Source organism: Lepus europaeus, chromosome 3 (assembly GCF_033115175.1).
Source record: "Lepus europaeus isolate LE1 chromosome 3, mLepTim1.pri, whole genome shotgun sequence".
NCBI lineage: Eukaryota > Metazoa > Chordata > Mammalia > Lagomorpha > Leporidae > Lepus > Lepus europaeus.
Genome location: NC_084829.1, coordinates 57,589,117 through 57,605,936, shown reverse-complemented (window position 1 = coordinate 57,605,936; position 16,820 = coordinate 57,589,117). Strand labels below are relative to the sequence as shown.

Sequence of the window (16,820 nt, the reverse complement as noted above, 5' to 3'; positions counted from 1 at the left end):
ACCCAACTATTTGAGCCATCACTGGCTGCCTCCCACGATGTGCATTAGCTGGAAGCTGGAACTGGAAATAGAGGTGGGAATCAAACCCAAATAACAGCCTGATGTAGGATTCAGGTGCTCCAACTGCTAGGCCAAATGCCTGCCCCAGTGTTTATTCTTTAACTGATTAACTTTATGCCAAGAACATGCCATACCAATAGCAGTTTTGCACTGAAGAACTAGGCTCAATAAGACTACATACTATTCCAAAAATTAACATCTCTAGAGAAAAGAAAAATGGAATAATGGGGTTCCAATTGTCTTCCCTTCATTATTAAACTCCAAAGAGAACAGACTTGCTGGCACTCCACATACATTTTAAAAGAGGGAAATTATACAAAGTACAATCTCTAATTATAGTGGAATTAAAGGAGAAATTAGAATAAAGCCTCCTAAATACTTAGACATTCATAAATCGTTAAAAGTTAAACAACACATTACTAACAAATCTATATGTCAAAGAAAAAAACCAAAATGGGAGACACAAATTTTTAAAAATATACTTTAAACAGCTTTATTGGATATAATTCACATACCACATAATTCACACACTCAGAGTGTTCAATTTCAATGGCTTGACATATATTTACAGATATGTGCAATCATCACTACAGTCAATTCCAGTACATTGCATCATGTCAAAAAGAAACCTCACACCTTTCAGCTCTCTTTCCCCCTGCTTCCCAACTTGAAGCAATCACTGAGCTCTAAACAACTACTTTCTGCTTCTGTACTTTTCCCTATTCTGAAATTACATATGAATGGAATCATGTAATAAATGAACTTTTTTGACTGGCTATTTCCCTTAGCAGAATGTATTCAAGGTTCTCTGGGATTATAACACACACATCAGTGTTTCATTCCTTTCTACGGCCAAATAAATTCCTTTGTATGATTACACTTTCTTTTTGTTTGGTTATTCATCTGCCAGTGGACAGACATGAGTTGTTTACAATTTTCAGCTATTATAAATCACACTGTTATAAAGAATTTGGAAGGCTTTGTGTGTACCTAAGTTTTCATTTCTCTTGACTGTATTCCTGGGAGTAGAACTGCAGTGTCAAATAACTCTACGTTTAACGGCTCAAAGGAAAAAATATTTTTAACTTAACACAAACTAAAACATTAAGTTATCAACATCTTTATGATACAGGTAAGGAAGTACTTAAAAGAAAATTTATATTTTTAAATGTTTATAATGAAAAAGGCCAAAATTCCATGTAGGCCTCCACCTAAAGAAGGTAGAAAAAGGTAAGCAAATTAAAAGTTTAAAGAGCAGAAATTAATGAACAAGGAAATAAGCAAAAAATAGACTGAAATAAAATGCTAGTTATTTTAAAACTCAACAAAGTACCTGCACTATGGCATAGCAGGTAAAGCTACCAGCTGCAGTGCCAGCATCCCATATGGGCCCCAGTTCAAGACCTGGCTGCTCCACTTCTAATCCAGCTCCCTGCTAATGTGCCTGGGAAAGCAATGGATGATGGCCCAAGAATTTGGGTCCCTGCAACCACATGGGAGACCTGGAAGAAGCTCCTAGCTCCTCCTTTGGCCTGGCTCAGCCCTTGCTATTGCAGCCATCTGGGAGTAAACCAGCAGATGGAAGAAATCTCTCTGTGTCTCTCTGCAACTCTGCCAAAAATAAATAAATCTTTTCTTAAAAAAAAAAAAAAGCCACTGTTAAAAAAAAATCAACAAAAATTTGATATAGATTAGATAATAACATAACAAAAAAAGGTAAGAAGAATTAATCCTGCATTATTACAATATGAAATATAGTGAAGATGCCACTTGGGTGCATTTATGAGCTACATGAAATCTGTTTACCTTAAATAAAAATAAATAAATAAAAAGACCACCTGGGGGCCTGCATTGTGGCTTCCCATATAGGCGCTAGTTCATGTCCTGGCTGTTCCACTTCCGATTCAGCTCCCTGCTAATGTGCCTGGGAAAGCAGTAGATGATGGTCCAAGTGCCTGGGACTCTGCAACCACATGGGAAGCGTAAAAGAAACTCTTGGCTCCTGGGTGCAGCCTGGCCCAGACCTAGTAAATATGACCATCTGGGGAGTGAATCAGCAGATGAAAGATCTCTTTTTCTCTCTCTCTTTCTCCCTGTCTCTCCCTCTCTCTGACTTTTCGTAGCACTTCAGATGCCTGCAACTCTTATGGGAGAACCTGGGTTAGAGTCCTGGCTCCACTCCCAATTCCAGCTTTCTGAAAATGCACACCCTGGGAGGTAGCAGGTGAAAGCTTAAGTGACTCGGTGCCTGTCACCCATGTGGAAGACCCAGACTGAGTTCCATGCTCCTGTTTGCAGCTCGGGCTGTGTGGACATTTTGTGAAGTGAACTAGTAAATAGGAGATCTATTCTACCTCCCTGCCTTTCAAAAAAGATAAAAATGATGGAGCCGGCACTGTGGCATAGTGGGTAAAGCCGAAGCCTGCAGTGCCCACATCCCATATGGGTGCCAGTTCAAGTCTCGGCTGCTCCACTTCTGATCCAGCTCTCTACTATGGCCTGGGAAAGCAACAGAAGATGGCCCAACTCCCTGGGCCCCTGAACCCACGTGGGAGACCCAAGAAGAAGCTCCTGGCTTTGGATTGGTGCAGCTCCGGCTGTTGCAGCCAATTGGGGAGTGAACCAATGGATGGAAAACCTCTTTCTCTGCCTCTCCTTCTCTGTGTAACTTTGACTTTCAAATAAATAAATATTTAAAAATAAAAAAAATGATTTATAAAAATATATTCCTTAAGCAAGAACAGATGATTGCTCAGGAGGAACACAGAGAGCATAACCACAAAAGGGAAAAACATCAGTATACTGCATTTAATGAGATTAAAAACTTCTAGCTATTAAAAGATATAAATAATATGAATATATAAAGTGATAGATACGGAAATAGTCAAATATATTCATAATGTCTTAGTCTGTTTTATGCTACTGTAACAAAATACCTGAAGCTGGGTACTTTATAAAGAGATTTACTTGGTTCATGGTTCTGAAGGCAGGAAAATTCACAATCTGACACCAGCAGGTAAGAGCCTCCTGCTGTATAACAAAGAATGATATCACCAGAAAAGCCTATGTGTGAGAATGGACAGCAGGTTTGTGTAGAAGAGGCTAAACATATGGGGGTGGTCTCATGTTTTAATAACCCAGGCTCATGATAACTGATCCAGTTGCACAAGACCTACCCCCATTAATGACAGGCATTAATCCCTTGGTAGTGTAATGTTCCCATGACCTAATAACCTCTCATTAAGCCCAACATCTTAAAGGTTCTACCACATCTCAATACCATTACTTGGGAGACCAAGCTTCCAGCACATGAACCTTTGGAGAACAAACCATATTCAAACCGTAGAACATACATGGAAGGGTATTTTTAAATTTCATAAAAATAGAACTTTAAAAAATGTTTATTTTGGTGCAAAGAATCTTTAAATTGATGTATATTCATATATTTTAGAAATTCCTGTGGCCAGCATTGTGGCATAGTGGGTTAAGCTCTGCCTGCAATGCCAGCATTCCATTATGGGCACAAGTTCAATCCCAACTGCTCCACTTGTGATCACAGAACACATACAAAAAATACTCACAGAACTCAGAACTGTTGGCTTATTTTACATTCCAGTGGAATCAAAATATCCACTTTTTCCATACTTCTATCTTCTGTCACTAGGCTGAACTTGATTAACTTTCAGACAAACACATATTCTCATTTTAAAAAGAAAGAAGCATGGAAAAGGAAAAGTAGTTGTTGAATCTTCCCACTGGTGAAGAATTCACCAGGATTCCTTTATAACCCAAGACTAGACTTGTACAAACCTGAAATGGGCAGTGAGCTCCATATGGGAACGCAACGTCTGGTGGCAGGCCACACACTTAACTTGAAATGCAACATCTTTACACAGAGAGACCAAAAGTTTCTTTGCAAAAGATGGAAATGATATTGGATGTGCTATCCCCTTGTCATCTGAAAGACAAAATAAACTAAATTTGCAAAGGCATTTGAATACAGAGTGACTCAACACTTTTCCTCTTAGTCTTTTTCATCATCAGTTGGAACAAGATACTTATTTAATAAAAATGCAAGAAAAGTCATTTTCTAGACATAAATGCAAAGGATGCCTTACTCATGATTCAAATTGAAATTTGAGTTTTAAATGCTGAGACATATTCAACTTCCCATACATCAGGAAAATAACAAAGTTATCTTCCTGAATAAATGTTCTCTTCTCATGTCTCTTCCACAAAATGGGTAAACCTTACTCGTAAGTACAAAGAGAGAATCTTTTTTAAAAAATAATAATTGAGGTAAAAAATCTTTCACTTTCATGGTGCTAAAATGAAGATAAATAACTTCAGGAAAAATCTGGAAAATATGGTAAATCATCTAAGATGAAAGTAGTTTAATAATTTTCAGCAAAAGAGAGACTTAACATACCACCTAGTTTAAAACTCTGATGGAAGTGATTCTTTCCAGACATATGCTTCAAACACTCATCTTTGCTGCTAAAAAGAAGGAAGCAACTTGGACATGCAAAACACTGAATAACCTGAGGAAGAAGGCTGTTGGTATGTCCATCATCTGCAGCTCCCTAAAATATAAGGCAAAGCTGTATTATAAACAAGTAAAATCAATAATTATTTTTTTCAAATTAACTTCCAAAATTTCCTATTCATTATTTGGAACATTCTATCTCAATTCCTAACATGTAAATTGTGTATCTTTTACCATAAATAAGATTCCCTGTGTAAAATATCAAATTTGTTTCCCTTCAAAACAAATTCTGGCCATCTTTCTAAGTAATTTGCTTTCTAAGTATTTTTCATATTTTACATGCACATTCATTTACAATAGACGCATATAATCATATCACAGTTATGACTTTTTGCTTTATTATATCCTACAATATATAAAAATATTCACAAATATGTAGTCCACCATAAATTTATCAATGCTTACCCATTTACAAAAATAATGGAGAAATAAACATATAACAGCAAATGTCATTGTTTCATCAAATATGGTCATTTTACAGATTTTTCCTATTAGTTTTTTTATTCCATAACACCTAATGGAAATTCCAAAAATCAACTGGTTTGACTCTAATTCATGGTTCTTAATGTTTACAAAATACACCATCGTGTGGACCTATTATCACTTAGTAAACCATCCATTTCTAGGTACTGTTTTGGATTGGTTCCCCTTACCACTATAAATAATGATATCATCAATAACCTTAAATATATATAATATCAATGCTTATGGGGTGTGTTTATATGTATCTGTATATATGTTCAAATATGTATGTTACATACATACATACAAATATGTATACACCATCCTTTAGGAAAAGTAATCATATTGTATCTTTTAATATGCAAATACATGCACCCTTAAGGTTAAAAGATACTTGAATATTAAAAGATATGGTATGACTGAATTTCAAAAATATTCTATCAACTCATATATCCCCTGGCACTCAATGAGCCTGGCAGCAGTAGATATTACAGATCTTTTCATTTTGGCCAGTCTGTCTGATGTGATTACTCATGGTTACTTTAATTTATATTTCCTTGTCTGAGATTGAGCACTTATTCACAAATTTGCTACCTGAATACACTGTTCTGTGAATTTCTTACTCATATCCTTTGCCTTTTTAATTGTTTTGCTTTCTTCCCTTCTGATTGATCTGAAACAGTCCTTTGTAACTGAAGGTAATTTCTGTCTCATTCTCCAAATATTATTTCAAATATCTATTTTGTTTATAGTTACTTTCTACATTTGTCTATATAAGTTTTCTATCACCTATTTTCAAACTTTGTTAAGCAACTTCTGCACTTAAAACTGAAGGTTCAGGATTGTATTTGCAGCTGCTGTTGAGCCACCTCTAACTCTCCAAGCTCCATCAGGAGAAGGGTAAATAGGAGGTGAGTATGCCATGGCTTGTACAAAGGCAACTATGACAGAGTTACAGAGAGAGGTAGAGACAGAGATCTTCCATCCAATGGTTCGCTCCCCAGATGGCCGCAATGGCCAGAGCTGCACCGATCCAAAGCCAGGAGCCAGGAGCTTCTTCCAGGTCTCCCACCGTGAGTGCAGGGCCCCAAGGACTTAGGCCATCTATCACAGGCTATAGCAGAGAGCTGGACTGGAAGAGAAGCAGCCGGGATTAGAACTGGTGCCCATATGGGATGCTGTCACTTCAGGCCAGGGCTTTAACCTGCTGTGCCACAGCGCCGGCCCCAAATTTACTATTGTTAACACTAGGAATATCATAATGGTTTGTATTGTACTTATAACATACAACAAGAAGAGAAATAGAAAACTTACATTTATATTAAACACATTATCAGGCACCACACCAGGGTACTGAACATATTTATTCACTTAATCCTGTGACAACCTCATAAGTTTCATTATCTACAAATTAAAAAACTGAAATCCAAAAAAGTTTACCAACTAAACATCTTACTCCAAACAACTTACATCCTTGGAAGGGGCAAATCAACCATTCAAACCTATATATTGTTGTTTATGAAGTCATGCTGTTTTCACAACTCCCAATCCCTCCCTCCTGTTTTAATTTCAATTTCATCAGTGCCACATGGAAGAAACAATGCCTTTGAAAGGACATTCTGCATTCCAAACAGAAGATTTCAGGGGTAGGGAACGTCTGGCCCGCAGGCCATAAAAGGCCCACAAAATCATTTAGTCTGGCCCTGCCAAGGCAACCTCTGGCAAGACTCAAAATTCAGTAATCTATAGCAGGCTAATTTTTAAGTTGATGATTTGGATGTTATAGTTATAAACATCCAAATGGCTCTTGGCAGAAAACAGGTTTCCCACCCCTGTATGATTACAGCAATAAACCAACAATTTCTACAAGTTTCTCCTACTTGAGTAACTCTAAGTAAATAAAATTTTTAGCTCAATTTTGAGTTATATGCGGATTCAAAATAAAACTTGCTTAGATGATGTGCTCCACAGAGCCCAAATTTTATCCTCGATGAAGTTTGCAAATTCCACAAGTTTGGTAAAGTGAAGGGAAATAAGATGTCTGGTAAGTTAAAGTGCTCAATTCCTACTTACTACATTTGTGGCTCTATTAAAAATAAAACATACCACACAAATTTGTATACCAACAAAGCAGAAACACATCAGGATACTACTTCATACCCACAAGGATAACTACATTCAAAAAAGACAGATAATAACTGTTGGCCAAGAGTGTGGAGCAATTAAAACATTCATATTCTGCTGGTAGGAAAATAAAATGGTACAATATACTAGACAACAACTGGGCAGTTCTTTAAGAAAATTAAGTACAGTTACCACATGACCTAGCAATTTATTTTGTTAAAAGGAGCTAAAACACATATCCACACAGACATGGATAATTGTTTATAAAAGCCTTATTCATAACACACAAAAAGTTGAAACAATCCAAATGTGGTAATAAAATGGACTAAAATGTTTACATATGCTAAAATGTAGATGACCCTTAGATCCTACTGACCCCAAACTGACACTGAGGCACAAAGAAGCTTATAGTTTATCTACTACCGGCACCACACACACACACATCAAAAAAAAGAGGTGAGAGAGGGAAACAGGAAGCTACCTGGAGTTAAAATATCCCCTGGATGGGTTTAATGTCAAGTCACTAAAAGTGTGACCCAAAGCATTGGCATCACTCAGGAGCTTGTCAGAAATGTGAACCTAAGATTCCACTACAGACCTACTGAATCAGAATCTGCATTTTAACAAAATCCGACAAGTTTCATGTATATATTAGAAAGTTAGAGAAGAACTGGTTTAGAGTCTGAGAAGAAAGTAGAGGTGAAAGAAAAGCAGGAAGGTGATGGGGAAAGCAGGGAAAGAAAATGAAAGTCGTGTCTCTTCCACTGGAGAATGCCATCTTTACAAAATAAAGTAGAAAAAAAAATGAGGCCTGTAAAATCTTTCAGCGACCTCTTCTGGTTAAGAGAGGAAATTACAACCTATTGCACAGAAGTTTCCTTTAGTCTCCACGACAGACATTCCAAGGAATATTATTACTGGTAGGCCCAAAGTGCTTTACAGAATATTATGTTTTCTTCTAACAATCTTGTATGTTAGCATAACAGTATCATTTTAGAAACCAAGCTCACAGATCAGTAACTGCCGAGAACATGGAGCTAATAAGTGACTGAGGGATGGGTGGGCAGGGCATTATAAACAGTAGGTTAAGCTACTACCTATATCCTACAACAGAGAGCCATACTGAATCCCAGCTATTCTGCTACTGATTCAGTTTCCTACTAATGCACCTGGGAGGCACCACATAATTTTTCTTCCTTTTTTTTTTTTTTTTTTTTTTTAATTTTTGACAGGCAGAGTAGACAGTGAGAGAGAGAGAGACAGAGAAAGGTCTTCCTTTACCGTTGGTTCACCCTCCAATGGCCCTGCGGCCGGCACATCGTGCTGATCCGAAGCCAGGAGCCAGGTGCTTCTCCTGGTCTCCCATGCGGGTGCAGGGCCCAAGCACTTGGGCCATCCTCCACTGCACTCCCTGGCCACAGCAGAGAGCTGGACTGGAAGAGGGGCAACCAGGATAGAATCCGGCGCCCCGACCTGGACTAGAATCTGGTGTGCCAGCGCCGCAAGGCTGAGGATTAGCCTATTGAGCTGCGGTGCCAGCTAATTTTTCAAGTAGTTGAGTACCTGCCATCTGGCAGACATGGAAGAAATCCTGGGCTTAGTGAAGGCTTGACCCAGGCCTGGCTGATGAAAGCTTTTATAGAGTAAACCAGTGAACAGGAGATATCTCTGTATCTGTCATCCAAGTAAACAAATATATATATATGTGTGTGTGTGTGTGTGTGTATATATATATATATATATATATATATATATATATTAAAAAAGATGGGGGGGGGAGGACCTGGAATCCAGTTCTGTCTGACACCAAAGTCTCTACTCTATTTTATGCTTCTCAGAATGCTTAAAGTCCTAATTCTGTTCCCAGAGAGAAGGTAAAAGGGAAAGCAAAACAAAATGGATTCTGTGATTCTTAAAAGAAAAGAAAATAAGGGGCCAGCACTGTGGTATAACAGGCTTAACCTCTGCCTTCTGCCTATGATGCCAGCATCCCACATGGGTGCCAGTTCGAGATCCAGCTGCTCTACTTCCTATCCAGCACTCTGCTAGGTGGGGAAAGCAGTGGAAGATGGCCCAAGTGCTTGGCCCCCACACCCATGTGGGAGACCAGGAAGAAACTCCTGGATCCTGGCTTCAGATCAGCTCAGCTCCAGCCATTACGGCCATTTGGGGAGTGAACCGGCAGAGAGAAGACATTTTTCTCTGTCTCTCCCTTTCTCTGTATGTAACTCTGTCTCTCAAACAAATAAATAAAATCTTTAAAGAAAAAAAATGAAAAGAAAATGAAGGACTGACATTGTGGTGCAGAGGATAAAGCAGCAGCTTGCAATGCCAAAATCTCACAATGCAAATCCGGGCTGTTTCACTTCTGATCCAGCTTCCTGCTAATGTGCCTGGGAAAGCAGCATAAAATGGCCCAAGTACTTGAGTCCCTGCAAACAATATGGGAGACCTGGAAAGACTTCTAGGTTCCCGGTTTCAGCCTGGCCCAGCCCAGGATGTTGTGGCCATTTAGGGAGTGAATCAGCAGATGGGAGATCTCTCTGTTTCTGTCTGTTTCAAATAAAATTTGAAGAAAAATATAAATGCAAGTACTAAATGATTTTAAAATACCTTTTCCAATTTACTAAAGAAACAAGACAGAAGCCTTATAGTTTAGTGGGTTAAACTGCTACTTGGGATGCCCATATCCCATATTGGAGGGTCAGTTCAAGTCCTGGATCCTCCACTTGCTATCTAGTTTCTTGCTGATATACCACATTAATCATCAGATTAAGCATTAGATTAACCATCAAATTATTGAGTCCCTCCCTGCCACCCATGAGGGAAATTTGGATGGAGTTCCCAGTTCTTGGCCTAGCCCTGGCTGTTACAGGCATCTGAAGAGAGTGAACCAACATTCCTCTGTCTTTCTCCCTATCTCCCTTTCAAATACATAAATAAATAGTTAGAAAAGAAAGGGGGAGGGAGGGAGGGAGGGAGGGAGGGAGGGAGGGAGGGAAGGAAGGAAGGAAGGAAGGAAGGAAGGAAGGAAGGAAGGAAGGAAGGAAAATGTTCTCTATAACAGAGAAAAAAAGAGAATGGAATAGGGGAACATGCCCTTAAAGAGCTCTCGTTCTCAAAAAGGTTGAAAATTTAGGGATCTAATTCAAACACTAAAACAAGGAATGAAAGAAGGAAGGAAGGAAGGAAGGAAGGAAGGAAGGAAGGAAGGAAGGAAGGAAGGAAGGAAGGAATGCAGTTCTCTTGTACTCTTTTCCTCTCCTTCCCCCTACCATCCATTTGTTATGGCAAGACAGCCCTATCATTTCTTTCCTCAATATGTCTTTTGGCACCACTTTAAGATCTTCATTCTAAATGTCATTATCTAAGTCAAACTCTCTTCTTATCTCAAAGCTAAGTTACTGCAAGTCACCTAAATCAGTCATCTTATCAAAATCTTTGAAACCACTCTGCCATGCTAATACCTTTTGGTCTCTGGTAAAAGAAGAAAGGAATTGGTTTATAGAATTAAAAATATTTCTAGCTCTAAAGGCATTAAGCATTATTTTCATCATATTTCATTCTGTAACAGTACTTCTACTATACTGGTTCTATAATGGTTCTTCTTACCAATATACTCGTTTTACCAATAAAATCTCAAGCCTTTATAATTGAGTTATTATAATCTGTGTTGGGAGTCCCCAGCACTACTACTACCCAAGGTTCAGGGTTTGCCAGGACTCACAGAACACCATATACAGTTCTCACAGCTATTACTTTGTACTCAAATCACAGCTATGCTTATTACACTAAAAGAATACAAAGGAAAAATCCACAGAAAAAGCAAATGAGGCAAAGTTCAGAGGAAACCAAGTTGAACACGACAAAAATCTTTCCCAATGGAATCACATAGGATGCATTTAATTCCTCCAGCAACAAGTAGAGAAAACAAATGTGAACTGTGGTCTACAAAGGAAGCTTATTAGATGCTCAGTATCCAGGGGCTGCTCATATAGGCAGGCTTTACCTAGCAGGCATCAAAATTCCAGACTCTCCTAAGGAAAGCAGGTATTTAGCGTAAGGCTTAATATTTGCCAATTTGGACACAGTGAACCATTCATAGCAAAAGAACGGCAGGAACCCTCACAGAATCCAAGTTTCTAGGTTTTCAGACATCAGCTAAGGGCCAACTTCATAAGCAAGGTTTTCTCAAGACAGTAGTGGGAGGCCTGCTATGATAACTTGTGGGAGACCAGGTGCAGAAGGTCACCACAGTGGAACAAAGTTGGGAAATCTGGGAACAATCAGACCTGAGGCCTTGCGCTTGAAAAACCAGCATCAAGATAGTAAGTTTAAAGAGCTTGTTAGCCCAGAGTTCTGCTCCCTTCCCCTTTTAGGTCTGGTGGTGACCATTTGACAGACTTGTTTGGAATTGCTCATGGAGAATATTGTCGTTAGCTAAATAGTAACTTGGCTTGATGTTAGCAAGAATGTCTGGAAGATAAATGCAGAAATAAAAACTTGAGGCCGGAGTTGTGGTGCAGCAGGTTAAAGCCCTGGCCTGAAGCACTGGCATCACATTGGGTGCCGGTTCTAGTCCCAGCTGCTCCTCTTCCAATTCAGCTCTCTGCTATGGCCTGGGATAGCAGTGGAAGGTGGCCCAAGTCCTTGGGCCCCTGCACTCACATGGAAGACCTGGAAGAAGCTCTTGGCTTCGGATCGGTGCAGCTCTTGCCATTGCAGCCATCTGGGGAGTGAACCAGTGGATGGAAGACCTTTCTCTCTGTCTCTGCCTCTCTCTGTAACTCTTTCAAACAAATAAAAAATCTTAAAAAAAAAAAAAAAGAAAGAAAGAAAAACTGCAAGGCAAGTCAGAGAGGTGTTCCTCCTCCTAACTCAGACAGGATCCTCCGTCCCCAGCTTTTCTATAATCTGTCTTTGCCTTTCTTTTATCATGGGTCGTCCCCTTTGTCCTGGAAAGTTGTTGCACAAGTAGCAGCAATAACTAACTCTTTTCTGCATACTACCTACTCTCATAATCACTACTTTATTTAGGTTCTGCAAACCTTACTCACAATTAGGCTATTCAAGTTTACCTAGAAGTCTATCACCTACACTTTCCATCTAACCAAATACAATCCCTGAGGACCTTTTCTTTCTCATAATGCTTTGTCAAATTCTCTGATACATCTCTTCCCTTTCTTTGAACTCCTATTTCACTTTCTTTTAACTTTTATTTAATAAATGTAAATTCCCAAGGTACGGCTTTTGGATTACAGTGACTTTTCCCCCCCGTAATTTCCTTTAGGACACGCTCTTACCTTAGTAAAAAGATGATCCCTATACTGCTGCTGGGTAACAAATTTTTTACAACATACTATACAAGCAAAGGAACTGATGAAAGGTCCACGTAGTGTAATTGTTGGATCACATGGAGAGTGATCAAACCTATTTATCAAAAGAGATAATATTAGAAACACCTACATTTTAGGATGAATGATGCTGCTTTATTTGAGAAGATAAATACATGCACACATACATTGAGAATTTTGCCCTTCTCTACTGAAATATTAAATAATGTTCTTCATATTTAGCAAACATCAAGTGGCTCCCCTATGCCAAGTAATACTTTCTTAAAAGAAACCATTAGTTAGGTCAGGATTTCATAAAAGTACTTGAGGTCCAATAAAATGGATTTAAAACATTCCTTGCAAAACTCATCACCTTTTCTGTCTTGCTATGATTTCCTTAAGACTCAAATAAATGAATAAACTCATGCTAAGATTTCTGGCACATCATTGTTTCCTATAAATGACTTTTAGTCCTTTCAATATTCATTTTAACCATTTAACAAATTTTCATCATTTTCCATTGCCTTAAATACATTCAAAAATAGTTAAATATAATATGTTACCTAGTTATTTACAGAATGCTGCAACTCCCTCTAAAAATCTCTCACAATAAGGTAAGGAAGGCATAAGCACAATGAGACACCTGCTGGAAAGATAACAGCTTAGAGTTTCAAACTCTCAATTTCCCATCTTTCAACTATTAGAAAGGGAGACTAGGAGACTACGGATGAGGTCAGCATTGTGGTGGAATGGGTTAGGCTGTCTTCTGCGATGCCAGCATCCCATATCAGCATGGATTTGAGTCCTGGCTGCTCCGCTAGTCTTCTACTTCCCTGTATATGTGCCTGCAAAAGCCGTGGAAGACGGTCCAAGTGCTTGGGACCCTGCCATTTACATGGGAGACTAGGATGGATTTCCAGTCTCCTGGCTTAGGCCTGGCCCAGCCCTGGCCATTGCAGCCACTTGAGGAGTGAACCAGCAGAAGGAAGATCTCTTTCTCTAACTCTGCCTTTTAAATGAATATATAAATTTTTAAAAAGGGAGAGGAGGCATTGTGGCACAGCAGGTAAAGGCCATACGGGCAGGTAAAGCCCATATGGACCTAGTGTGAGTCCCGGCTGCTCCACTTCTGATCCTGCTCCCTGTCGGTGTGCCTGAGACAGCAGCAGAGGATGGCCCAGGTCCTTGGGCCCCTGCACCCAAAGGGGAGACCCAGGAGGGGCTCCTGGCTCTTGGCTTAGGACCAGCCCAGCTCCAGCCATTGCGGCCATTTGAGGAATGAAATAGTACATAGAAGATTTCTGTCTCTCTCTGTCTATCCCTCTGCAACTCTGACTTTTAAATAAACAGGTAATTATTTTTTAAAAAGAACAAATTTATAATTATGGATTAGATTTCTCTAAAATTCACCCAACTACACTTCAATGTAAAAAGTTTATTGAGAATTTTATGAGATGTGTTAAGGAGAAATATATAGTTGAAGGCTATACTTTTTTTTTTTTTTTGACAGGCAGAGTGGATAGTGAGAGAGAGAGACAGAAAGGTCTTCCCTTGCCGTTGGTTCACCCCCCAATGGCCGCTGCAGCCAGCGCACCGTGCTGATCCTAAGCCAGGAGCCAGGTGCTTCTCCTGGTCACCCATGCGGGTGCAGGGCCCAAACACTTGGGCCATCCTCCACTGAACTCTCGGGCCACAGCAGAGAGCTGGCCTGGAAGAGGAGCAACCGCGACAGAATCTGGCGCCCCGACTGGGACTAGAACCCGGTGTGCCGGCACTGCAGGCAGAGGATTAGCCTATTGAGATGTGGTGCTGGCCAAAGGCTATACTTTTAAATAACACAGAATATCACTAAAGAAATCTGACTTTACCAAGCAAAACCTTCTAGGAAACATAAAAAACATAAATTAGTACTATATCAAAATAGCACCAAAAAAGAATTTCAGTTTGGAATATAAAGCTATGATTACAGTGGTACTTTATAATTTATTTGATCCTCAGAATCCACTATTCTAAATATGCTATTTACCTTTTCAAATGTCCTAACAGAAGGTGTCCATTGTCAAATTCCTTGTTACAATGCATTATGGGACATGAAATTGGCTTCCCAGACACCCGCATTTGTCCTCCTCTTCGGGATGAGCTTCTTGTTCCACAATTAATTGTGCCCGTTTTAAGTCCTGTAGTATTAGAATATAAATTCTTAATTACTATTTCAGATATTTGTTCTTTTGATTGGTAATCAAAATTATGACAAAATAAAAATTATGAAACAGCAGTAACTGGATAGTCCTACTTATAAATAAACACTTGCAACATTACTTGTAAGATATAATACCTTAAAAGTAATCATTATTTGGTACAAAATAAAAAAAATTCTTAACATCTCCAAGTAGCATTCTCTTGAGGGAAAAAAAAAATCCCTTTCCTTATATTCAATAGCAAAGAAATGTTAAAGTTCAAATGCTTTAGAAAACAAAGCCCCTAATCCCTTCATTTCAGTTATATAACTTAAAAAAAGGTCTATTTTCTAAGTCTTATTTGTGTGGCTAGCACCATGGTGTAGCAGGTAAAGCTGCCAACTGCAGTGCCAGCATCCCATATGGGCACCAATTCTAGTCCCAGCTGCTCCACTTCCGATCCAGCTCTCTGCTATGGCCTGGGAAAGCAGTAGAGAATGGCCTAGGTCCTTGGGCTCCTGTACCCATGTGGGAGACCCAGAAGAGGTTCCTGGCTCCTGGCTTCAGATTGGCGCAGCTCGAGTCATTGCAGCCAAATGGGGAGTGAACCAGCAAATGGAAGACGCGTCTCTCCCTCCTTCTCTCTCTGTGTAACTCTGACTTTCAAATAAATAAATACATCTTTTAAAAAAAATAAAAAATAAATCTTATTAGTTCCAAAAATTTTAAACAATAGTTAAAATAACTCTGTTCTATCTCAGAATTAGTATCTGAGTTATATGAAAATTATGCTAATATAACTGGGGAGATGACAGGAGAGTAGTGAGGACAACAAAGCAAGGAAGATAAAGAGTTTTGCTTTCTGAGGAATCCAGCCACTGATCAGCTCCAACCTGGACATCAAATAATGCACAAGTCAGTAACAGTTTTACAGAACACAAAACATGATTCACTTATTGTTGTCTCTCCCTTTTTAATTATCCTATTTTGTCCCTTCTCTTTTTCTCCTGGAAAAGCCAATTAGAAAATAGTTTGTCCATCACTACCTTCTAATTAATCCCCCTTAATCCTGGCCCATTCTTCATTCCTTTCTTACAATCTTCATCTAGAGTCACAGAAGTCTTGTAGACTAGTTCCCCTGGCCAAATTTTCTCAGGAAAATTCCCAACACAAAATGTGATAGGGTTTCCAAAAGTTTGTACAAGATGTGCAGTATCTTCTAACTCCATTTTCTTTTTTTTTTTTTTCCAGAGAACCTAGCTTTATTCCTTTTTTTTTTTTTTTTTTGGACAGGCAGAGTGGACAATGAGAGAGAGAGACAGAGAAAGGTCTTCCTTTTTGCCATTGGTTCACCCTCCAATGGCCGCTGTGGCCGGCGAATCGCGCTGATCCGAAGCCAGGAGCCAGGTGCTTCTCCTGGTCTCCCATGCGGGTACAGGGCCCAAGGAATTGGGCCATCCTCCACTGCCTTCCCGGGCCATAGCAGAGAGCTGGCCTGGAAGAGGGGCAACCAGGATAGAATCCGACGCCCCAACAGGGACTAGAACCCGGTGTGCCGGCGCCGCAAGGTGGAGGATTAGCCTGTTAAGCCACTGCGCCTGCCTCCTAACTCCATTTTCTATGACATTTTGAAGTCCCCTCATTGATAAGAATTTTAAAGAGATACACTGTATTAAAACAAACAACCAACTGGGGCCCAGAGTTGTGGTACATTGGGTTACTATGCTGTTACCTGCAAAGCCAGTAAACTATATGAGCACCAGTTCTAGTCCCAGCTACCCCATTTCTGATCCAGTTCTCTACTAATGTGCCAGGGAAAGCAGAGGTAGATGCTCCAAGTACCAGGTCTCTGTTGCCTATGAGGGAGACTCAGATGGAGTTCCTAGCTCCTGGTTTCAGCCTGGACTACTCTTGGCTGTTGCAGCCATTTGAGGAATAAACTAGTAGATGGAAGATCTTCTGTCTGTCTCCCCTCAGCCTCCTCTCTAATAAAGAAAAAATTTTTTTAAAAAAATTGTAACACAGCCAGGAGGATTCTGATCTACAAGTAGTTTGATATCTCTCTTACTACTATCAGTTGTTTACTGTTTGACTCAAATTCCTTAAATATTTCATTTA

General features: G+C 39.4%; 1 protein-coding gene across 3 annotated transcripts in view; it reads right to left on the bottom strand.

Annotated features, from left to right (window-relative positions):
• Positions 1-16,820, bottom strand: part of ZNF451 (zinc finger protein 451) — an 81,376-nt gene that overhangs the window by 22,902 nt on the left and 41,654 nt on the right. For all 3 annotated transcript variants that reach the window (XM_062186307.1, XM_062186308.1, XM_062186309.1), the window contains 4 exons: positions 14,552-14,702; positions 12,496-12,622; positions 4,490-4,643; positions 3,871-4,018 (listed from right to left, as the gene is read on the bottom strand). In XM_062186307.1, the coding sequence (XP_062042291.1) occupies positions 3,871-4,018; positions 4,490-4,643; positions 12,496-12,622; positions 14,552-14,702 (580 nt within the window). The remainder of the gene's footprint in view (positions 1-3,870; positions 4,019-4,489; positions 4,644-12,495; positions 12,623-14,551; positions 14,703-16,820) is intronic.